The sequence below is a fragment of the Numida meleagris genome, chromosome 3 (genome assembly GCF_002078875.1).
Source record: "Numida meleagris isolate 19003 breed g44 Domestic line chromosome 3, NumMel1.0, whole genome shotgun sequence".
Taxonomy (NCBI): Eukaryota; Metazoa; Chordata; class Aves; order Galliformes; family Numididae; genus Numida; species Numida meleagris.
Genome location: NC_034411.1, coordinates 81617198 through 81641791, shown reverse-complemented (window position 1 = coordinate 81641791; position 24594 = coordinate 81617198). Strand labels below are relative to the sequence as shown.

General features: G+C 38.7%; 1 protein-coding gene across 3 annotated transcripts; it reads right to left on the bottom strand.

Annotated features, from left to right (window-relative positions):
- Positions 708-24028, bottom strand: SLC17A5 (solute carrier family 17 member 5). 3 transcript variants are annotated; one of them, XM_021392833.1, is made up of 11 exons: positions 23701-24028; positions 19684-19880; positions 18066-18299; positions 17492-17579; positions 14748-14834; positions 13382-13500; positions 12371-12529; positions 9832-9964; positions 6682-6829; positions 3754-3844; positions 708-2319 (listed from the first exon to the last, which is right to left on the bottom strand). In XM_021392833.1, the coding sequence occupies exons 1-11, from the start codon at positions 24011-24013 to the stop codon at positions 2182-2184; spliced, it is 1707 nt and encodes a 568-aa protein (XP_021248508.1). In that variant the 5' UTR covers positions 24014-24028; the 3' UTR covers positions 708-2181. The 3 variants fall into 3 exon arrangements, with proteins under 3 accessions (XP_021248508.1, XP_021248510.1, XP_021248509.1); XM_021392835.1 differs by lacking the exon at positions 23701-24028 and adding an exon at positions 22457-22991; XM_021392834.1 differs by lacking the exon at positions 23701-24028 and adding an exon at positions 20786-22414.

Sequence of the window (24594 nt, the reverse complement as noted above, 5' to 3'; positions counted from 1 at the left end):
TGTTTTCAGGAAAAAAAAAAAAATCAGTCACCGCAAGAAACTCTTCAGTTTTAGTCAAGATCCTTTGTCAATGAGAACAGAAGCAGTGACAAATCATTGGCACTTCTGAAAATACAGAACATGGGAAATGTTTCTGATCAGAGATGAAACTGAACGAGAAGACTGTGCCAACAGAAACATGACAGTGTGATAGAAACACCAGCAGCAGCTCCGTGGAGAAGAACTTGGGGATACTAGTGGATGAAATGCTCAACACAAGCCAGCAGTGTGTGCTTGTAGCTCAGAAAGCCAAAGTGAAAGGATTAACTGAAAATATTTTGACAGCATAAATTAACCTATACCTCATTGAACTTTTTCAGTAACCTTGACTTTAATAAGTACATTAAATAATTAAAAAGCATAAACTTCTGAGGACATACAGCAAAGTTACTGTATTTCATATAGTATCAGGAAGAAGATAGTACTCACTTGTAAAGCTAGACAAGAAATTCCTGAAGCAGGTCATTTCCCAGGAAAATATTAACCATCTCTAAATCCGGTTACCAATCTTGTTCAGAGTACTTTGAGGATGGTGTTCCAACTTCAGGGAGATGGTTATTTTCAACGGTTATTTTTTACAATTGCACTTGTAAATATTTGTTCCACTTATAGTGGAAATGCTTAAGATATGATAGAGCTTTAACATACTCCCACTGAACAACAACTGATTTCATCTGAAGTTCACATTGTTTATTGTGGAAATGCCGCAGACAAACAGATTTAAACATAGTTTCACCATCAGAGAACACGACACTTCAAGGAAGGTCAAAACAAAGTGGCTCCTAAAGCTAAAAAGAAGAGGCAGATGCCATTTCCTAGAAATGAAGGAAGGCAGGCTCCACCGGAGCAGTGTTAGTACTGAGCTTTTCTTTTGCTGTTACGAGAAGCCCAGAGCCCAGTGATTTTTTCTTTTTTACCTAATTGCTCCAGTCCAGGAATCTTTGGCACAGGAATTTTCCTTTGCTTTGTGACTACATTATTCAGCCATTTGTTCTTATCTAGGCCACTGTTTTAACAGACTTCATTTAATCCTAGTGTGGCATTTAATTGTATGTTGTGCAAAGAATACTCTTGAGTGTCAAGTTCTATGCTGACAGGAGACTAATAGCATCAGGATATTGCACTAGTTCTTTTCATTCTACTTTTATCTAATGAAGCTATTGCAGAAGGGAACTGATTTTCCTTACTTATTATCTACAATAGCCTTATTTTATTGCATTTACACTGACAAGCTGACAAATATATATATGTGAAAGAAGAAATAATTCCACTACATTGATTTTAACTGACAAAAAAATGAACTGCCAAATTGAAAGTTATTTTCATGTAAACATGTAGATATTCTATTTCTAGTTCACTCTTGTGGTTTAAATCTAGGCAGCGTAGAGCTGCACTGCTTCTTCTTTGCACATTTTTGAATAAGGCCTATTTAAAAACACCTGCACCACAGAGAACAGTAACACATGGCTTATTCTGTCAGTCACAATCATATATTTTACTTCCTCACCGCTCTGTATTAAGTGTGAAGCTGTAGTCCTGAAACAGGGAATGTTTCCATTTGAAAACTTGTGCGTAAAATAGAGTAAAAAATCAAGTGTGCATTTCTTAAACATCTATTTAAACACTAACAAAATAAAAGCTTATAAAAGATTGTAGAAGGCTAGAAATCTTTTAGCGTTTTAAAAAGCAAAAACTATCAATATCATCACAGAAATCAAGACGTTGCTTTTTGTGTACAATTATTTGCACACCACTCCTCACAGTGCTACATAATCACCTCATTTTTTCCCTCTCATTTCAGTATCAGCAAACATCTGCCTAAACATTAATTCAGAAAATATTAATTAAAAACTGGAAGGAAGTGGATCTTAGCACACTGATTTGAAACACTGTCTCTGATCATATATTTGATATCAAGTTCTAGCATGAAACTATTCAATTTAATCCAAGTAGTCTCTTATTTGGAAATAGCACAGACACACACATTGTCAAACGATTGCCAGTACAAAAGATACACAGATAAAATAGTTTAACTTAAAAGCTCTGAAGATTCCTAGGCATCAGTAGGGAAGGCACTTTTCTGGTCACATAGTTCTAGCACACTGGGATTCAGCACAGCTTTGGTATTTTTCAATGTTTCCTTCAGTTTCTATGGAAGTGATAACCGCTGACTGCCCAGTCCTGAACTTCTCCACTTGCAAATAATGCAAAGAAAATCGCTCCAAATAGATTAATGGAAGCAGCAATATAGAAAACTGTCTGCCATTCTCCCACAGTATTCTGTCAAAAAGAGGAATTAAAAAAAGATGCAGTTAATTTGCAGCTCCACACTCAAGAACGACCTATTTTTAAAAGAGATGCTACACGCCTTGCATATTTAAAGATAAATGCTATGCAGTGCGACTTCATAGCAACATGCCATTATAAACAAATTGTCATTTTAGCCAACTTCAGTTTAACAGTACATCTTACATTGTCATCATACTTCTGATAGGGCTGTCTCTCTGGATCAGATGATCACCTGAGAAGCACAGCCTTCATATCTAAATCCACATTTGCATGAAGGCTCTGCAAACTCAAAGAACATTACTGTAGCAAGAAACACTTCCTTGCTTTCTGGTCAGGGGATCCAAGAGTTGAAGTAAGCAAAGCTGTAAGTTATTCCTAACGACTACAACGTGTCTGTTCCAAACCAGTAAGTTTCTTTAGCCATAGATGAATTTTACCCAAACCAGACAGCAAAGAACTGTGTTGGTTTGTTGTAACAAAGAATCTACATACACAGGTATCTTAGGGACTTTGTTTTTAATTTTTTTTTTTAATAACAGATGCATATTCTACCAAAACCATAAATGATCTTACTACAAAAACAGAATAATATCAGAACAGTGCATTAGGATGAGCAGAAAAACAAACAAAAAAACCAACACAAATAACACCACCACTTGTAATGAATTTGGAAGAAGCTAATTCATTTGGATTGACACATTAACTAGTATTTTCATATTATTTTGAAGGAAATGACTGGAGTGATTACCAACTCCAAAAGTTTATTGGTATCAATAACTTACTCTTCACTTTTTCTTAAAATGTTTTAGAAAAATTCATATAGTTTATTTAGAAAAGTAATCAAATAACTTTTCACTCCTGTTTTCCACTTAAAATCACTCTCTGTCTGACTAAGCAATCTTGGAGGTCAGATTGAATGCTGTTTAATTTAGAAGCAAGACAGCACAGCACAGAGCACCCTAATCACACAATGTACGTACAAAGGGGTGCATTTTCAAAACTACACGTTTGAATCTAGTTTATGGCTCTTCTAACAAATGCTGACTTTACAACTCACAACCTCATGTGAGAGAACAGTTTTGGAAAACAAGTAAGAGCTTGTCTTATTTTGCGGCAATAATACTACAACTGACTTGTCTGGTTGGTTTTAACAGAATCCAACCATGTCATAAAAACATGCATTCTATTCCTAGAGAATACAAGAGCTGAGTCACTAAAATTTTAAAGCCTCACACAGATCACTGTACTTTTATTTTTCTCATCAAGGTTAGGAGCTAAGGCATTCACAGGAACAAAAGAACACAACTTGCACATATATGCCAAACATAATTTAATGACTGCAGACTTGAGAAGAGAGGATTACCATTCAGTGAAGATAAAAATACAGTAATAGAGAAAAAAACCTCAAAGAGTAAATAGACTTACATTATGAGTGAGGTTCTTAGCAATAACTGGCCCCACCATTCCTGGGATAGTAGCAAAAGAATTTGTGATCCCAAGAAGAATTCCAGCATACCTGTAACGGAAATTAACAACATTGCATATGAACTTATCTTGCAGACCAGTCACAGAAATAATTTTGCCTAATTGGATCACAGAGGTTTCATCCTGAAGCCTGTTGTTCCTATTCTAGTAACGTCTCTGACAATTCATGACATACGTTTCCATTTTCCAGAGGCCAGTTAGGGAATTTACTTGAATTACTCACGCTTTGCTTAGCATCCATAATCCAAAAACCACATCCCCCTTGCTAAGCCACAAACAAACAGTTTGGAATGGATCCACCAGAGAAGTTAAAAAAGAAACATTACATGTCTTGAAGTGGAAAAACAACAAGGAATATGACAGAGCACTGTTTGGCAACACTAAGAGATGCTTCAGGTAACATTGTCAAAAAGGCAATTATCACTAATCTGAATGGATATCCCCACTAGACTACAGAGTGGTGTTCTGAAGGCAAGAGTTCACATGCTCTGCAGCTGTCCTTCCCTTCAGCTTTCTGTGGGTCACGGCCAGCGGGAAACAGTCTGGCAACCTGTTCTACTTGTTGCCATTCTTGCAGCTCCATTCTGAGGCTTCCTGCTCCATGAACGTCCTGCTTCAGCACACAGGTGCATGCACATGCACCAGTGGCCATAAAAACTTGCTGGGAAAAGTGGCAACTTGCTTAATATCTAAGCCTCAGTGCCTCATCTCTGTGCAATTAAACATAGAATAGGAATGCTGCAATACTAAAAAGTCATGTTTGAAACCGCAGCACAAGCACAGACTTGTAACGCAAACCCAGGAGGAAGAAGAGCTAGATATTTCACATCTGAGCTCAACCTTCCAGCCACTAGAGCACGGATTCCTGTAATTCAGATCTTCAAGGTAGGTTTGTTACCCGAACAATTATAGAAAATATTATTAGCTGTTCTACATTACCACAGCAAAACAGAGCTCTCTCTCAGTTACTGCTTTCAGCTGTTCAGAGTATAACGGTGTCCTCAATGTTTTAACAATGACAAAACAATACAAATATATGATTGCATCTCTAAGGAGAGATATGTAGCTTTGACACTTAAGCTTCTGAAGCAGGGAAATTCAACTACACGTTGTTATAAAAGGTTGCGGTGTGTATCCAGTCCAATAACACTACTAAAACAGATGTTTTTCCTGACAAGAGTCAATTATCAAGCCCATTAGTTGACTTGCCTTGAAAGCCTGCCATGCTCCAAACTGATACATACTGCTATATATTTTAAATTGAGCTCCATTCCTCTAATTAATTATCTTTTTTAATAAATGAGCATGTAACATTTTTCTCTCTGAAAGTGCTTAATATGCTTTTACAAACCTGAATGTGAGAGTGTGAAAAGCTTCCTTGTAAAGCCTTGAAATAGAACCAAACGCATGTTGTCTTCATCACCTTTAAGCACTACAGTATTGCTAATACAAATTTTCAAAACTAACCACAGTTTAATAGTTTCTCTGGTCATCATAGATGTTTGACAATTAATTGCTGGCTAAACGTCTCTGTTTTTGCCTGCTATTTCTGACATAGGTTGCATTTTGATAGCACTTTGTGTTTAACACAGATAACAGCTATGCCACTCGCTGAGCACAGTGAAGACTCCAATATGAAACAGGAAAGATAAAGTGACACATCTGTAGAGCAAGACTAATAGTAAGCTGTTGGTTGATATCTTATGGCATAGTGGTCTAAGCGAATTCAAATTGACTTGCAGAGTAGCCTAGATGTTCAGAGAGCTAGAATAGAAAATCTCACAAGAGTGATCTCACCACTCTGCTCCTCCCTCAACAATTCAGTCCACCAACGGCCTAAAAAATGCATGTTAAATAACAAAAACACAGAGCAAATATTTTTCTTCCACCAGCACGAGTATTTTCATTCATTTTTTTTCCCCTGAGAATATAATCATTATTTCTGCAGGATATCCCAAATTTTAGTAGCAAAAAAGGACCCTCTGTTATTCTAGTCAGCTTACTCATAAAAAAACTTAAACAGGAATCTAAGTGCATTTTGAAATTGCTTTGAATTGCTTCTACTTATTCTAATATGTTTTAAAGGAAAAAAATCAAGCTCTGGGTAAACTCTTAAAAGAGGTTTCCTTTACACTTTCATGCATAACCTGTTTTCAGATTTCCATACCTTTGTCAGGTTTTTCACCCCAGTTGAAAATGCCTGCCATGGCCATTTCATCCAAGAAAGCTCAGACATTTGCAAAAAGTTAAGGAAGGGGAAAAGAAAGCTTTTGTTTTTTTAATTATTATTTCGCCTTAGACTTTCTGGCATTTCTACATTTGAAGACTTTTTTCCCCTATGTCTTTTATTACAAGGGCATGCCCTTTCCCTTCTGTCTTCATTTGGACTTATTTGCCCCAAATGAAAGCATACATATGCTTAATACAGAATCACTGATTTCAATAAAACAGTATCTACACTGGCCACATTCCTGCGTGGTAAAGCTTTCCTCTCTTAATTTCTACATCTTACTCAATTGTTGCAAGCAGAATTTTAATCCCTGGTTCACTCAGACTAAAGTTTGGTAGTTCTGATGGAAAAGTTTAAAAGGGTGAACCATTAATAGGACAGTGTGTTTGTAACAGTGCAATTCAACTAATATCATGAATCAAACAGAGCAAAATCCTGGAAAATATAATTCCAGCAATTATATTATTTATTATTCCAGGATCAAAAACAGAGTTATTCTAAGGCATTCATACCACATCTTCTGCCGAGCTTTATTCTTTTCCCCCTCACTCAAATACAAGCTCCTAAGCGCTCCAGGAACACAAAAGAAGTGATCACAAATGTATCCAATCAGTAACAAAAGCTTCAGCAATACTTACGAAGGTGCTATGTCCAGATGGTTGATGCTGTAACCAGATGTACAAAACCCTCCTAGTGTTGTTGATATGGTCACAAAAGCAACAGCTAGCTCATAGTTGCATCCTATGAACCCAGCCGCTACTAAGAACACTGCAGGTCCAATCATTCCTTTAAAACAGAAATGTTACAATCAAGGGACCTTACACCAGAAAATTAAGAGCATCTAAGCTGTGTGTACATACCATCTCCAGCACCACCTAGTGCACAGAATCCAGCACTGCGCTATATGCTTTACAGAGATCAGCAGAGCAGATAGGTTGCAAGCCTCTGGCTGCCTCAGGAAATGTTGCACAGACCAGAAAAATCCTACTCTAGCTAGAAAGAACAAACTTCATCTGGAAAACCAAAAATTGTGAAAGTAACTTCACAAGCTCATTTTATTTATCATTATATGAATACTAGAATCTGCACTGCGACCAACAGGTGAACAATGCACTGTGAAGAAGTTAATCCCATTTAAGTCTTTGTTTCAGGAGCCAACAGGGACTTCTGCAAACCATAATAAAGTAGAGCTGGAAGATTTCATATCAATATATATATACATAGCTCTCCTAAAGACACCTTCTTGAATGAGTGTCATGTTTAATATCTGAACCTCTTGTACATCTACACCAGAGCCTTCTATACAGCTTAGAGAACACAGGCTAGCTTTTGAGACAAAGCTTCAGGTACTGGAAACAATGTAGATGGCACAGAAGCCATCATGAACTAGCACATGCCGTTTCTTTTCTGCAGTTAACTTTTGCACTCCATTTCCCCATACCACACTGGGCTAGTTACACGACTTCATCACAAGCTCCAAAACCAGCTCCAAATACATGCCAACAAACGCTAGCTTCATCAACAAAACCTTTAAGAGCCCTCTTTTTCCTTACACAACAGCATGGTTTCTCCCTTGGTTGTATAAACATGGATGTGAGGCCCTGCAGTAAAACCAGACCATCAGAACTGAATAGGCCTAAGAAAACAAAAATGCTTGAGGGTTTATTAGAAGAGCTGCTTTAAAGCGAGTAACTCAATCAGCAGAATTGAAGAAGCATAAAATTAAGTGCAAGGATGGACATATATCAAGTAGGCTGCAACTTGTGTGGATCCTGTGCCTGATCTTTCCCCCTTTCCTCCTCTTTTAATCAGATATCACCTTCTCCCTCTAAATACATCCTTTTATTCATTTTTTAGTAAAGGTTTGATCTTTCTGACTTGAGATCACCTCTCCTTCCCATCACTCAAGACCAGTTTGGAATCTATTTTGTCTTTCTATCCTGGCAGCAACTGTAAATTTGGCGAGTGTATTCCCATTCAGTTACTTAAGTCTTAAATAAACAAAACACTGAGCAACACAGGCTCATGTAGAATGATATCCTCTCTCAGAGGATATGTTTATAATAATGATGTCTTCTGGCCTAAATGAAACTTTTGGCTATCTGTGGTTATTTCTTTGTCCAACATGTCTACTTTATTATAAAAAATGACAGGATTCACTCTTGACAAATCATGCAATGTTCTCCCTGCTCCCCTTTTCCTAGGAGTATCCACATTGACAGTAAGGCTTATGTTTCTCTGATGACTGCAATTACTAGAAATGGTTCTTTTCAGTTTTTCAAAAGAAAGAGATAGTATTTGATGCTCTTTTTCTGTTCACGCTCACAAGACAACTGTAAAACTTCAGAGACTGTAGCCTATATTCCCAAGTACTGAAGCATTTCATCATTGTCCTGCCCACTTGAATACACACCTGAATCTTACATTCATCTCAGTTTTTGTTACTTATGCTAGACTAACTCCTTTAACTTTGTCAATAATCTTTCTTCTGAAGAATCAGAGAAGGCACTAAATATTCCACCTGTCTCTACAATTCATCACTTCTTAAATGTAAAGTGAAACACACAGCATTTATGATCTAGTAACAAAAATGGCAATGTTTGATGGAAATTGTCATCTTGCTAAGAAAACATTTAACACGAGAAGATATGGCAGCTAGGGACAATACATGTGAATGATCACATTCACATAAAGTCAAAAAGTTGTTCTTATTTGGAAACTAATTACTACTTCAAATCAAGGGACTGTTTACATCAACTTTCGTCTTCTCATTTTTGCTCCAGCTGGTATTACCTTCAATTATAACTCGACAGAGCTTAATATACTGCAATACTTAAGTTACACTTTATGGTATTTTTAGAAAACTCACCAAGATGAATTCTCTCTTGCCTTCTTAATGACTGATACTAAGTGCACGTAGGTGCTACACTGCTATGTGAGGAGTTCAACACTCCTCAGCAGGAAAAGAAATACATTCCTTTTTTTTTTTTTGGGGGGGGGGGGGGGGAGGGGGAGCAGGATATATTGCACATAGAATAAAAAGAACACATAGCTCAAAGCCATCAGTCCAGCAGAACCATTAGAACAGCCTGTATTTTCTGTATCTGAATCACTACTGAATTAGGACACATTGCTGTTTCTACATTGGTACAGCCATGGCTCTGTTTTTAAGTCATGCTCACCACCACCAGAGTTAAAAACAAAATGAAAAAGTGTAAAATCTATAAGTATTTCTGGATTTCTCGTTGTGATTTTGATTAATACCCTCCTCTGCACTCTCATTCCCTTTCAGAACCCTTTGTCAGAAAGACTGCCACTTGGGATTTGATCTACTTGCTTTAATTTTTGAATATGTATGTTGAGTATTTCTATGGTCAGTGGAAAAGTCAGAAAAAAAGAAAACCCTTGGCCTAAGGGCTGGCTAGCATAGAGGGTAAAGCACGTCCATCAGTAAAAACAACACTAAACATTACAAGATAAATTATACCCACTAAAGGCAGTCAGACAAGTGTGAGTGAGGCTTAAGACATGGGAATTCAGAGGAATACTATATACTAGAAAACAGGGTGATGCCAGATTACTAACCAAGCAAGCAGATGCCTAGACACACTGCAGTTCCACTTCCATGCCCTATCAAAATTAATACAATTGAAGAGCAGCTCCTTCTCAAGCCATGCACAACCTTGCCTCATCTCACAGCCAACTGCCACACTTCTCTCTCAAAGCTTTAACATTTCCCAGACTGGTCCCATGATATGTTCCTAACTAGAGACAATACTTGCACTTACCTATTAGGGTAAAACATTTGCGAACACAAACAGTGGACAAGTTCTGTTTTTCTCGTAAATGATCAGCAATTTGTCCAGACAGAATTATACAAAGCCAGCAGCCAAAATAAGGTAGCGCAGATAAAAAGCCATTCTGTTGAGATTAAAAAAAAAAAGTTAAAATACTAAAATGACAATTCAATGCGCTGAAAAATCACTTGACTTGGAGCATTAAGAAAGTTTGAGTCAGGAGTGTCAAGACCATCCATCTATGCAACTACAGTTGGTTTTATTATAAGAGAGAAACCTAAGGATAGAAAAGACAAAGCATTTTAAAGTTACGGATGTGTAAACTCTTAGTTGTATGACATAATCTGTAACTACCAATGCAGCCAGAACACAAAGGTTTAAATCAGCAGCTGGCATCAGGAAAAAAGGAAACTATGCAAAAAAGTATTGTGTGGTCACGAACCTGATCAGGCAAGTACTTTGAAACAGCAGCTTCAGATCAGCTATGACACAAGTTACTTTAAGTAAGTGAAAGCTGTAAGTATTAGAATTTTGAAAGCAGTTATGGAATCTGTGACCTCAGATTCAATACTTTTAACAGTGTGTTATCCCACAACTATATGCTGACATATCTGATGCTGGCTATAATCAGAGACAAGATACAGAATTAAGACTTTCATTAGATTCAGTTCAAACATCCTATGGTCCTATTATTCAGGATCTGCCATTACTTACACTGAAGTCACCTGTGAACTCCCCTTTCTTTAAGCAAGAGTTGTTTAGTAGTGACTTCTGCCTGTAGCTGCTTGTTTTTCTTCTGAAGAAGGAAAAAAAAAGTTCTACTGAGCAGCACAGTAGAACTTAACCTAAATTGTGGTTAAAATAAGGAATCTGGATGGACACTGGATGGAAACACTTTAACATTTATGCATTATTCTAAAAAGTATATTTGTCAAAGCAGAGGTAAGAGCTTCCCTAGGACATTTAATCTGACATGAGACCATAAACATGTTCCACTCTATCAGCATTCAAATACGCTGTCTGCTGGATTTCAATGCTAAGCATTCAAAACTAGTAAAATTTTAAAAAATATAAGATAGTCTCAGTAACAACAATGACAAAAAAACCCAACAACGTAATTGAAGCACTATTCAAAGATACAGAATTGTTTTTAACTGATCTCTTTATTATGGGATGGAAACTGGTTGCTTACACAGTTGCTACTCTACAGTACTTTAAACAAGACAATTTGCAACTAAGTGTGTTGCAGAAAAAGCTAGTCCAACGCTATCATGCAAAGTGTTTTGTTTTGTTTTTTTTTGCTTTTTTCTTTTTTTTTTTTTCTTAAAGTGTCACAACAGTCGGTACGACGAAGTCACTCCAAGAAGGAAAGACATAACCCTGAGACAAAGGAAGTCATTTCACAGCAGAACCTGTTGGCATTTAATACGGTGAAGTCTGACTAATTATATGCATTGAGTGCTGTGGTAATACACGCCTTTAATAGATGCTTATACAGGAATTCCCTCAGGAGACATAATAAGGAACCTAAACAGCAACTCCAGCTATTTTTTCCAGACATTTTGTAGCATGCTTGACTGCAGCCTTCTCTTACAAAACAGATATGCCATCTTTCCCTCCCATGATTGCTGGAAACACCTTTTTCTTGCATAGTGTGCATTTTGCTCTAAACCTGTCTCACGTTAAACGAGGAAAAGACTATGCTAAGTCTCATGAAAGCTCTGAGGACCTTTTCACCTAAGCAGCAGCAGCTTCCTCACATACTGAAAACACTATCACTGACATTTTCTTATTAAAGCAAAAGGAGAATCAAGTACATTTCCAAAACTTCAATTTTTGCCCAGTTCATAATTTCACTTAAAACAATTTCTCTGAGAAACCATTATTCTGGTCTTTAAGTCTATAATTTTGTTTCATCCCATTTACCTTGTTAAAATAAGGTATTTAACCTCTGCTGCTCTCCAAAGAAAGAAAAGTAATGATTTGAAAGGGGATTCAATCAGACTGATGAGTTATTACCCCCCCCAAAATGTTTAAAATGTCACTTATCCAATGATACTCTTACTTTCCAATTAAAAGAAAAATAGTACTTCTCATGAGCGAGCAAAAAAGTAGATAGCATTTCTGAAGCTATAAAATAAGCTATAAGTTTTGAGGCAATCATGCAAACCAAGTAACAGAAGCATGGGTTTTTTTATAGCTACTGTTTTGTAATAGAAATGTTTATTTTTGAAGATGTACTTACTGTTTTAAATCAGAGCAGTTAGAAATACATCTTCAAACAGAAAAATGAACTGAAATGCTATTGCTAAGCTAAACATTAAATAACTTCTGAAATCCAATGGAAATTTCAATGCAGACAACCTTGTAGGTGTAGCTGCTTAATTATGGGGAATTATTTCACCGTTTCCAAATTAAACATTTACATTCAAAGTTTTCTTAAACAGGTTACTCTGTCCTAAATATCAGGGCAAATCTCTTATTCCGTTTCTTTAGGCAATTATAGTAACTTTTTTCTGAATTATCTCACCTCCTGTGCATCAAACCGCAGGATCTCCTTCATGTATGTGGGTAAGAGTGTGAGAAGTGTATAGAAAGTCCAATTATAAGAGAAATGGGCCACAACGATAGCCCAGAGTGGAAGGGACTCCAGTATAGGTCTCCAGGGCACAGTTTTCTGTGTAGAAAGCTAGCAAGCAGGAAACAAAGAAAACTAGAACGTCAAGATGAACTTTTACTGCAGATGTTGTTATTCTATCCAAATCTACAGTGATCACTCATTCAGAAGGGCACAACGTGAGTTCATATCAACAGATGTATTAAGCAGCAATGATGAAATTACTGTTACTTCCTCACTAAAGATGTACTCATGTATGTTACTGCTCTGCTATTAATTACTGCAACTTAAACCAATCACTTTTAGACTCTGTAATCAGAATTTTTAAAAAGTATATAGATATAATATATGCCTTCCCTTACCATGAATTGTTGCCTCTTGTTTTTACCATAAATGATTAAATATTTAAAGTCACTCCTCACGCATTTGGCTGAATCTTCCCTACTCAGTCCTAAATATTAACTCAGACAACTTCACAGCTCATAAACGTGTATCCTCAGTCACGGGAATAAACCCATGCACACTTTAGGAATTGGCTTATAATAGCATTTCTGAAACGTTTTCTCTTCAAATAGTAATCTTTCTCTCTCCTACCATAAAACACACGTTGGAAATGCTGTTTTACAAATATTAAAGACAACATACAGGCCTATTTCTGGTATTAAAAAAAAGCTCAAGTCTATTACCTGTCATTAAAATAACACCACGACAACAGCTGTGACAAAAAGCATTATTATAAACGCTTTGTTAGATTACCAATTGTTTCTCATTTAAACAATTGCATTGTATTTTTCTTTTCTTGACATAGTCTGTCTTTATCTCTGATTAATGATGTTTTTCTAGATATCAGAGCATTATGCTAAAAACAATGCCTGTGGTTTACGTTCTTACTTAAGTACACATGATTACCCTAATGCGCCATACCTGATCTTTTAGAGAAGAAAGAATGTATTCCCTTTCAGTACGTGAAATACTCTTGTGAGTTTCTGGTGTATCACTAACCAGCCACATCCAGAAGAAGAACCATAATACACCGAGTGCACCTGTTATTGGAAAAAGATGAAGAGGTATAAATAAAAAGAGAAGTGAGTGAATAATATTCTCGAATGATTTATAATTTTAATGTATATTATTTTTCTATTAAAGTATTTGGAAAAACCTTCTCTCTACTTACAAACAGTAGCTCCCCCAAGTGGCTTAACAATACAATAAGTAGTAAAAGATGACTAAGCAAGAAAGTGATGCTCTTGGGTTTTTCGTGTGTTTTTTGGGGTTTTTTTTTTTTTGGTTTTGTCCTCCCCTCTAGGAATTGCCTTTTACAGCAGTGAAACTGCATACACATACATATTGTATTTTTATCTGTCACATGGAACAGCCATAGAGAATATAGCCCACAGAGAGGAATTTAATTTCAAAAACCCTTAGCATGCACACAGAGTTCCACTACATATAGCTTAACTGAAGCACCAACATTTATTTTCCTTTGTAAGCAAAGCCTCCAGAACTATCATTTGAAAAAGTTAACTTTTCAGTCCAAACTGACTGTATTTTTACTTAACAAACAGTGCAACTTTTTTCTGTTCAGTTCTGTCTAGTTCTGTTTCAAATGTTTTTAATTACACAAAAATCAAGAGGATGTTTTGATGAGCAAAGTGTAAGCTTTGTTTTATTTTGATTCTCTTTTCTTTTTCCCTGTGCAGAACATGAAACAGCTTAGAAACGTAAACAGGCCTATAAAAAGCATCAGTTTGATCTATGACATCTTATCAGAAAATTTATTATGTTTGAGCTCCTTCTAGAACACAGCTCACAGTAAACATGCTATGCTTTGCATTTTGGACATTCTTTCAGAGCTCCTGTGACTGCTAGAGAGATTTTACACACGGTTTCCATTTAAAGCAGCAGTAACTTTTTACATGTTATTTCATGCAGAGTAGAAATTCACCCCTGGGATTAACATTATTAACTCAATTTCACACTTCAAGGAAGAAATTCCAGCCTGTTATTTCTGTGTGGAGGGAATGCTGAAAACATTTGACTTGTACCAGCTTTTGTCCAACTTGGAGACATCTTTGCTCATTGGAAGCAAAGCTTACATAGCCATGCAAAGGAATTCACTTGCTTTAAATTTCTCTAACTTCCCAGGAAGAAAAGAAATGACAGCCCTACAGCCCTACATGTTGAACATATTTTTAAAAGCTTAAAATAAGTTTCATCCAAGAGGTAATCAACAGTATACCGTGGCTTTCAAAAAGAATATGAATCAAACTTTAATAATAAAAACCCTTACCAAATATGTAAAACACGTAAACCCAGTTCATATAGTAGCAAATTAAACCAGACAGTGGCAGAGAGACAACAGTTCCCAGCTGTGCACCTATCAAAGGAAAGCAAACCAAAGTATAAAAACAATCATTAGTTCATCATTAGACCCTTTAAATAAGTGGACTTTACACTTTTATTTTGTTTTCCTGCAAGAAATCGTGCAGGTAAGATTTGCCACTACCACTAAAGGACTGCCATTTCATCATCTGAAGGAAAAAGGCACAATAAACTGCTTTGGAAACTCCAAAGAAATGGAGTCACAAACATCCAAAATAACAAGCAAAGAGCAATAAGAAAGTGTTCCTCACACTGGAGACAATCGTCTCCAGACAAGTGGTGGCTGCAATACATTCAAAACAACACAACTCAGTCAACAGACATTGCTGAGGAAGCTGACCACAGTACAATTAAGGACTTGGGAAGGAAGGAAGGGCAGGAAATAATATTCTGATGCTATATAATTAACTTGCATTGCTTGTAACTCCTATTAGCTGCACTGAAGTAGGAATGCTAGAAACAGGAGCCCAAAGGCATCCATATAGCCAGCAGGTTCTAACTACACAGCCCCTAAATTTGGGTGTGTAAGATCAGGGAAAGAAGGGAAAGATGAGCAGATTCCAGTTCAGGTATTAGCAGGAAAGAGCAGCTCTTGAATCATAATTGAATAAGTATTGTGGAAAGGGTGGAAATGGCACCCATATTGTTTACATACTTAGGAACACTCAAGTGGTGACAAATATTAAAGCTTATCCCTTCACGTTAATTATACAATCCCTTTTCCAAATCTAATCTCAACTCAGAAAACATTAGATTATGTTAACATGTTGGCTGCCTAGATTCCATCTTTTTGGAACAGTTTTTGTTCGAGGCAGAAAGCTTCAACCACAAAGTAACAAAACCACGTACTTTGTTAAATACCCATCAAAATAACAATTACATGCCACTCAGTCATGTGTTCCCTTAGAAAGTCAATAGGATCATCACTTTCTAAGCTGCAGACCACATGACTGCCACCCATGGAAATGTGAGGAAAAGGAAGCACTTCGCTAGTATTACGCAAGATGCTTTATCCATCTGTGCCTGCTGACAATCAGTTGTTGAAGGCCAAGGTCTCTTCTCACTTGTACTTCGGAATACAGCTTCACAAAGGAACAATTTAAAAGCTCCTAAAGCCAAAAGCAGTAAGTGCCAATCCCAACTCCTTGCTCTCCACTTTTGCGTGTTGGCTCTCACATGCAGACTTTTTTTTTTTTAAGCAGATTTAATTCAGCAGTATGGAAGAAAAGAGACAAAAAAGAGAAGAGACTGTCGGATGCACTAGGTGGGTTAAAGTGGCTCATGTGAGGGTCTGATGAGAGCCTGAAATAGCATACAGGAAGGAATGAGACATGTGGCTAGGAGGGAAGTGTGAAAATGGGAAGATGAAAGGACTAAGGCTTCATTCCTGCTGCACAAGTGAGCTACCAGACTCACTAAAAACTGTAGCTGGTGTTTACATGATATAGTCCTGTCTTCTTGATGAAGTCCAGGTCCAAGATGTAAGCTGTCACAGAATTAATACTAAAAACAGGAAGTTAAACAAGCTGTTAAGTGAATTCAAAATTTGTCACCCTTAGAGGAGAACAAAATCCACAAATAGTGGATTGAGTAGTGTGACTGACCAATAAAACTTGAAAACAGAAGAAGGCACAGTGGATATGGGCAAGAGCAATGCACCCCTGAAGCTCAGGGAATAATACAGGGTGTGACTGATTAGAGCCATTGTGGGAAAAAAAAAAAAAAGCTGACTACATCAACACAAAGGGGACTGGAGGTAGCCTTTGCTTTGAACAAACAACTATGTCAACTATGAGTAGATCAACTGATAGGAAGAAACATCTACACTAACAGCACATGAATGTCTGCCCCCTTTAGATAGCTAGGCCAGCACCAGGGGAGTGAATGTATGACACAGTTCAGAGTATAAAAACTGAACAATCAAGAAAATAAATGTGAGAAGAGCAACAGGCTTGAGCTGGCTTCAACCCACATACTGCTTCCTAGCAAGTGGAATTGCCCAGCGTCATGACCGTGAGCATATGTAGATAAAGGGAATCACACTGATCTTGTGATTGAACTGGGTATTGTAACTTCTATACCTTGCAAAGTGTAAACTGTATCTGTATTATACTCTCATTACATTTTGCAAATCAAAAGTTCCATGTAACAAAGTATATTCAAAGAAGTAAATTTTCTGTGAAACATTACATCCTCCACACATGGAATGCTTAAAAGAACATGGTACTGATCTCTGAATCTCCGACAAGTAGCTCTTTAAGCATTACTGAGGGCTTCCCTAAGTTCACCCCAAAACACCTTAATTAAAAAAAAAAAAAGCCATATCCTGTGATTCTGCCCTATTTTGTTGCTACTATTGTGTCTCCTTTGTTCACAGTATCTTATGTTAATCAGCTTCACAGTAACTCTTTGCACCACTTGATACTGAACCTTAAAGTTTATACACCATTGCAGATCAATACCTTTTCTCAAGGCTATAAAAGCCATAAAAAGCAAAGCTAATGAATGCAAACCAAGATTTAACTCAATGTCGTGCTTTCCAGATTAAACCCGGATTAAAACTGATAATATAAATCCCTTTGATTTAAGTCAATCCTCTCAGTTACTGCAGTAAAAATGCATAATCCTGTTATTAGCATGGGAATTTCTCACCTGCATATGAAATACTAAGGAGCTTGCTGCGTTCCAGGGGAGGAGCCCAAGAAGACCACATTGAATGCATAGCTGGGAAGGTAACACCCTAGATTTAAAAAACAAAACAAAACAATTCTGTTAAAATGTAACAGCTTTATAACTTCTTTCAAGTTTTCATGTTTCAAAGCATATTTCATTAAAAAGCAGTAGTAAAACTTGTTAGGCTCTTGTTTAGCATGAAATCACTTGGAAAAAAAAAGCACACGATGTATGAGGATCAAGAAGCAGAATCCCTTTCTTCTGCTTTTGATTCTGTATATACTGGAAAAGCTGCAAGAATACAAACAATACTCTTTTGAACTCCTGGGTTCTGATTAAGTAAGGATGGATAACTCTAGTTTTGTCTTAAGCATCCTTATAAATAAAAAATAGAGTGTATTTGTTAATTACTCAAAAAAGTAAAATTAAGCTATTCAAAATAAAACAATCCATCTACTGCTACTGCATACCAACATTCACGGGGTCTAATTACTATGATTTGTCAATACATTATTCAGATATATTTTCAAGTTGCATAGAGAAAAACAATTACCTCTCCCAGCCCTTCCAAGGCTCTGACAGCAATGAGGTAGCCAACTCCCAGATCTGCAGCTAACGGAGTAAGCAAGGTGAACACAGAGGTACCAAAGATGCCAAACCCCAACAAGAGCTTCCCTCCAATTTTGCTTGCAAGATATCCACCTGGAATCTGAGTAATGATATAGCCATAGAAAAAAGAACCAAGGATCCATCCCTGAGTATCAGCATCCCAAGTATACTTTTTCCCCTAAAAAGAGAAAACAAAACCCGAAATACAGTAAGTTCAAAATAGTTTATCTGACCATATTTTATACAAATTCAATCCCTTATTTAATTTTTCATGCCTAAATTACAAATCTTGCATGGCCTCCCTCCTAGAGAGCCAATCAAAGTTGCGTTGAAAGCTAATTCAAGTAGTTTACAGTCTGTGCAAACATATCTAGGCCAAGTACAAAACTAATCACAACATCAAACATAAGCCCTCAGACAATTATCCCTTTCTGAGCTACAAGCAACCTGGTTAGGTGACACAGGTACTGGTTGCAGGGATGTGTCTACATGAGTGTGGATCTCACTTCCGTATCACAGCGTGGACATTCTGTCACTTTCTGAAAAGTGGATTTTCCTGCAGAAAATTTACAGAGAGAAAAGCAAGCAAAGAGATGCGGATGTCTAAATTTAAAATGAAGAAAGAACAGGCAAGGACAGGACTCACAGGGATAGGTGGAAGAACAGAATAAGAATGGCAGAGTGAAGATAAGTCTAGCAGACAAGACAATAAAGGCACAGATAATTGAGATAAGGAAGTTAGTCAGCAAGAGGACATGAATCATTGCCCAAGGAAGTGCTTTTGAACTTTGGGATCACTTCCAGAAGTCCTCTAAATGAGCAGCATCCATTTCACAAAAGTAATAAGGGAGAAAACTTCTTCCCATTCAGCACGTGGTTATAATTTGTTCATGATAAATAATAAATGACCTCTAAACAAACAAAACAAAGACAGGAAGAGAGCAAGAGTGCTCATTAATAAACTTAATTATGATGTGAGATCTATGCAAGTCCAAATCCACAAAACCTTTTTTCCTTTTCCTTTTTTTAATGTAAATTTCCATGGTTAAGAAATGTGACTTTAAGGATTACTACATGGGAAGTCAGGAGATGAAGGATATAAAGACAAGAATCATGATCTGAGAAAGAAATCAGAGAAGCGAGGGAAAACATACTGCATGTTAATTTATAATAAAATTCCATGCCATCAATACTGTGTGGAAAACAGGTAAATACAGAGAGTGATGCGAGCTCTGACGCACATGTAACACTAACAGTTGATCACTGGCATACAAAAGTGCGTCATAAAAGATCTATAAGGTCAGATCAGCCAATTTGTAAAGAAGGACGAAGAAAGGATATGCATTTAAAATCAAAACACCTGACCATGAGCACAGCACTTCTAAATCAGCTAGTTATTTAAAGTCATTATGTTTCAGAATTGCTTTAAAAGAACCACTGCAAGGGCCATCTGGTACAGATCAGCCAGTTCTCCTGTCATTTAAGTATGAGTCATCTATTGCAAACTTTATTAAACACAACTTTACGTGCTATATTTCAGAACAATATGTTTGAGACCTCACCGTTGTGTTGCGAGGAACATTTATGGTGGAGGAATGCTCTGGACACACATTGGAAGTTGTATTCTTTGCTAAGCTTGTGTTTGGTTCCACCATGTCCACCAGAGCAACGCTTAGGTTCACACGTAATGCATACAGAAGGAAGAACCCAAAAAAGGCCAGCAGTGCCAGATTGTAGCGAGCTGAGCAGCATGCAGGGACTGAAATGAGAATAAATAAGAAGTTTTTGTTTTAACACAACCTAACAAACAAGCAAAAAAAACAAACCCAAAAATTAAGAAAAAAGAACAAGTGAGAAATTTTTTTTTACTAATAATCTCAGAAAATGATGGACTAGAAAAAATAAATCAAGAGAAGCTGATTGTTCCAGTCTTAAGGAGCATATCAACAGGGACAGAGGATTGAGGTAGAAAAATAATGCCCATTTTCCTGCTGGAGTGCAAAACAAAAGTAATTCTGGTTTAGGCTACTGGTGGCTATGCACACAAGTGTAGGAGCTGCAGAGGAAGTGTTGGTTTAGAAACATTGTTTTGAAAGTCCTCTTGAAAATACAGTAATAATTACTCAAATTGGAATTTCATGTAAAAATAAAAAAAACAAAAACAGAAAACAAACAAAAAATGAGACCAGTGAGAAGCTTTTTTCAGTTATGTCACTGAAAAAATCATAGAATCATGAAGGTTGGAAAAAAATTACTAAGATTATCTAGCCCAATTGTCAACCCATCCCCACCATGCCCACCAAACCACATTCCTCAGTGCCACATCTACACATTTCCAGAATCATCTCTGGAGATGGTGACTCCACCACCTCCCTGGGCAGCCTGTGCCAATGCCTCACTCACTGTTTCTGAGAATAAATTTATCTCATATTCAACCAGAACCTCCCCTGGTGCATCTTAATGTCATTACCTCTCACCCATTCTATTGAAAATGGTTCAAGATGGACAAAAGCTCTTATGGCAGCATTAAAGAACAGCCAGTGAGATTCCAGATTGTTTTACAGGACAAGTTTTCATTCTATAAATTTGTTTATGAACTAATATGTATTTGCTAACAACTGTGTAAGCAAGAAAACTAGCAGAAAATCTGATGGCAAACACTACCAAGGCACTGCAGAACAGATGCCCAATCTTGCCCCTCTTCAACAGTCGAAGTTGTCAAAGGAAAATAGGTTTGAGGTTCAGCACTGAACTTGTACTGTGGCATTAAGATGTCTATCAGCCATTTATAATCAGCTTTCAGACTTTGCACTGTCACAGGCATTGATTTCCTCTGATGGTAGAACACTGCAGCATTTGGCAGAGATGACCCATCCATGCCAGAAGATTTGGAGCAGAGTCAAGCTGCATCTTGGCCAGCACATCACCGGTTGCCATAGGGAGGCTGCACACAAGCACACTTTGTAGCTCTGCAGATATTCTTTGTAAACAGGAGATGCCCAAACCAACCAAAATGTTGACTTGCTAAGAAAAGTCATGAACTTAAAAATAGTTACAGCGTAGAGTTGCCCCTTGTGAGGAAACTATGGTGGGAATGGAAAAATTTATAATGCGAGCGTACAAAATTTAGGAAGGGTTGGTGATCAGCCCCTACAGATACTGAGGCAATTTATAGCAATTGTTTCTTTAACTATTTAGCATTGAAATTCTGAATAGAACAAGTAGATCTATGAACAACAGGACTGACAAGAGCCCAATTTGCAGCTGCAGAATGTCTCTTGACTACATTTTCTGATCTGCAATAAGAAGCAAAAAAAAGCATCCCCTGTGGACAAGATATCTAAAGATTCTTTCTTTTCCCAGAAAGAAGGAACCTTTAGTTGTAGGGGCACCAACAGAACCTTCCTACAAAACTGTCATTTTCATGAAAGTTGTAGAACATTCCCATTTTTGAGGTCTCTATCCCTGATCAACTTTATCTGAAGTTCACTATTGTTCATGCAAGTTGTTAAAAGGACAGCAAGGCAGTATTTGTTCTTTCTTTAGTAAATGAGTAACAAGATAGGCTGCTAAGCAAATACATAAAGCATCTTCCAGATCGACAGTAATGACAGGAGCAGCATTTGAAAAATAGGTCTATCTCGCTTTCAAATGACATTAGTGACAGCAAACAATACTTTAATGCTTGCTTTACAAAAAAACAGGCACCAAGAGCAGGAAGTTCTTACTGCACAAAAACAAGTCGAGCTCTTCATTGCTCTTTATTGTTGCTTAAAAAGCAATTTCCTTTAAATAGAAAATGTATAGTTTTCAAATTAGTAACAATGAACATAATCACAAGAAAAGCTATTTAACCTTCCCATTGTTGTACCCATCTTAGCTGGGGTTACACAATAACAACAGAAGGTTTAATACCATTCTATGCTGTAACCTTCCTTGAAAATATAGGTCAACTGGAACATCCATTATTCTATCTCTGGACACCTCTTACTTGTATACACTCCAGAGCGCAAGCACCACAACATAAATACATAAGAATTTTAAACCACTAATGTCTTTTTTTTCTTCTGTTGTAAATAACTTACCACGGAAGTCTAATGAACACACAGATTTATAAGCCTGAAACAAAAGTCTACTGAATTATTGCTTCCCTATCTTCCCACTGAGTATATCTGCAATACTTGAGAATATGAGGTCACACTAAAGGAACAGAAGATTCACGAAGATTCTAGATGTGTTTCCCAAGGTTATGCACCTCCTCATGACATCACCATATTCGCTGGCAAAGGGACACTGCCATCACCCCCCAAAACTTTATGATGGGGAAGATCTTACCTTGACTGGCAGCCTCGGGTCCTACATCTAGGGATAACGCTGACTGCAGGGGCATGTTTTATAACACTGAAACTATAACTGCACAAGAGTCTTAAATTGCAGAATTATGTCTACACTGAAGGTCGCACGGCAGTTATAGGAAGTTGCTTTTCTACCGCATTTTCCTTTTGGGTGAGGTGCACTGTGATGGATTGTGCAAGCCCAAGAATGTATTGCTTTGGTAAACGACCTGAACTCTTTAATTCCCCACTGGCGCTTTCCAGTTGTTTTGCTGCACTACATATCTCAGAAGCAGGAACAGTGAAGGAACTCAAAGTCTCACTGCTGTCTGTACAGTCTGTCCAGGGAAAGCCCATGGAACACCCTGACTGCCTCAGCTTCACTGGGCCCTGACCTGTAATGACCATCCTCTCATTTTCATAGAATCATAGAATTGCTTGAGTTGGAAGGGACCTTTAGAGGTCACCTGGGCCAGCTCCCCTGCAATGAACAGGGACAGCACAGCTAGATCAGGTTGCTCAGAGCCCCATCCAGCCTGACCTTGAACATGTCCAAGGACAGGGCATCCGCCACATCTCTGGGCAGCCTGTTCCAGTGCTTCACTATCCCTGTTGTAAAAAACTTCTTCATTATATCCAATCTAAATCTCCCTTCCTTTAGTTTGAAACAACTTCCCCTTGTTCTGTCACAGCTAAAGAGTCCGTCCCATTCTTTCTCATAGCCTCCCTTAGATCCTGAAAGGCCGCTCTCAGGTCCCCCCAGAGCCTTCTCTCCTCCAGGATGAAAAGCCCCAGCTCTCAGCCTGTCCTCTCAGGGGAGGCATTCCATCCCCGATTTAGGGATTTAGTTTCAGATTTTATCCTCACGCTGTCTCCTACATGCCCTCCTCTATCCCCCACAGCCAGCTACCCGCCTAAGTCACGTTTGGTCTTGAAGATCTGCCGCACCCTCAGCAGACCTCGGCAGCGAGGCCAGCGTTCAGGCGGGCACTACCGCTGAGCAGGCACGGAACCGAGGCAGCTATTCACGTGCAAAGGAAACCACTGAGATGCATCTCACTGTCACCGCGCTGAAGACGATCCGCCTCTCCCCGTAACGACGGTAGTAGGGGCCCGGCCAGGCCGAGGCGAGCCCTGCGGGCGCCATGGCAACGCGACGCCGGGGAGGTGCGCCCCCTGCCGGCCCGGCGGCGGGGCACGGCCAAAGGCAGCGCTGCCCGGGCTGCCGCTGCCCGCGTATCTCACCCGCGCCGAACTGGGACTCCTTCAGCAGCGGGGTGCGGTCCTCTCTTTCCTCGGGCTCCATCCCGCTGCCGCCCGCGCCGCGCAGCGCGCCCAGCGCCAGCTCGCCGGCCGCCACTGCAGAGTGGCAGGAGCGCGGCTGGCAGCGCCGCAACCCACCGGCACTATCCCGTCGTGCCGCCCTGCGCTCTGCCCCGCTGGCGCCGGGCAGCGGCTGCCGCAGCCCAGTGGTCACGTGACGGGCGCTGACGGGCGGAAGCGGCCTCAGCCGCAGCTTGGCGCCACTCCCAGCCCATCCTCCGCCGCCATCTTTCATAAGGGCAGCGCCAGGCGGGTGGGGCGGGCCTGAGGGAGAGGCAGGCGCAGGCGCGTGGCCTCATTTATCTTTTTTTGGGTAGAAGTTGCTCATATTTAGGTCAAATCTGCACAAGCCACGGGGCTTTCCCTTGTGTTTCTTCGAGTGTTACTAAAGCCAGGCCCTGGGCCTTATATGAGGCAGGAAGGTGCCCGGCGGGATGGGACTGGACCGTGGGGGGGGGATCGCTTCTATCTGTAAGGTGAACTTCATGTTCTTCCTAGAATCCCATCACTACAACAGAGGAGGGGATTTTAGGGAGTAGATCAACAAACAAAGCTTTTGTTAAGCTTCCACTTTTTTTTTTATTTCTGTTACTTCTTCTTACTAAGGCCACAAGGCCGGTTGTACCTTGAAGCTGCTATGAGATAGTACCAATAAACCTTTCAGTAGCAAGGAATGTGCCTTTCTCTGCGCAGCTTCCTCCTTCCCAGGGCTTGCTGATTCATCTCCCCCACTGAGAGGCACTGCTTTGAGAGGCACTTCTCTGAGAGCAGCTTGATTGCAAGGCTGCAAGCCACAGAGTCAAAAGATGACATCCA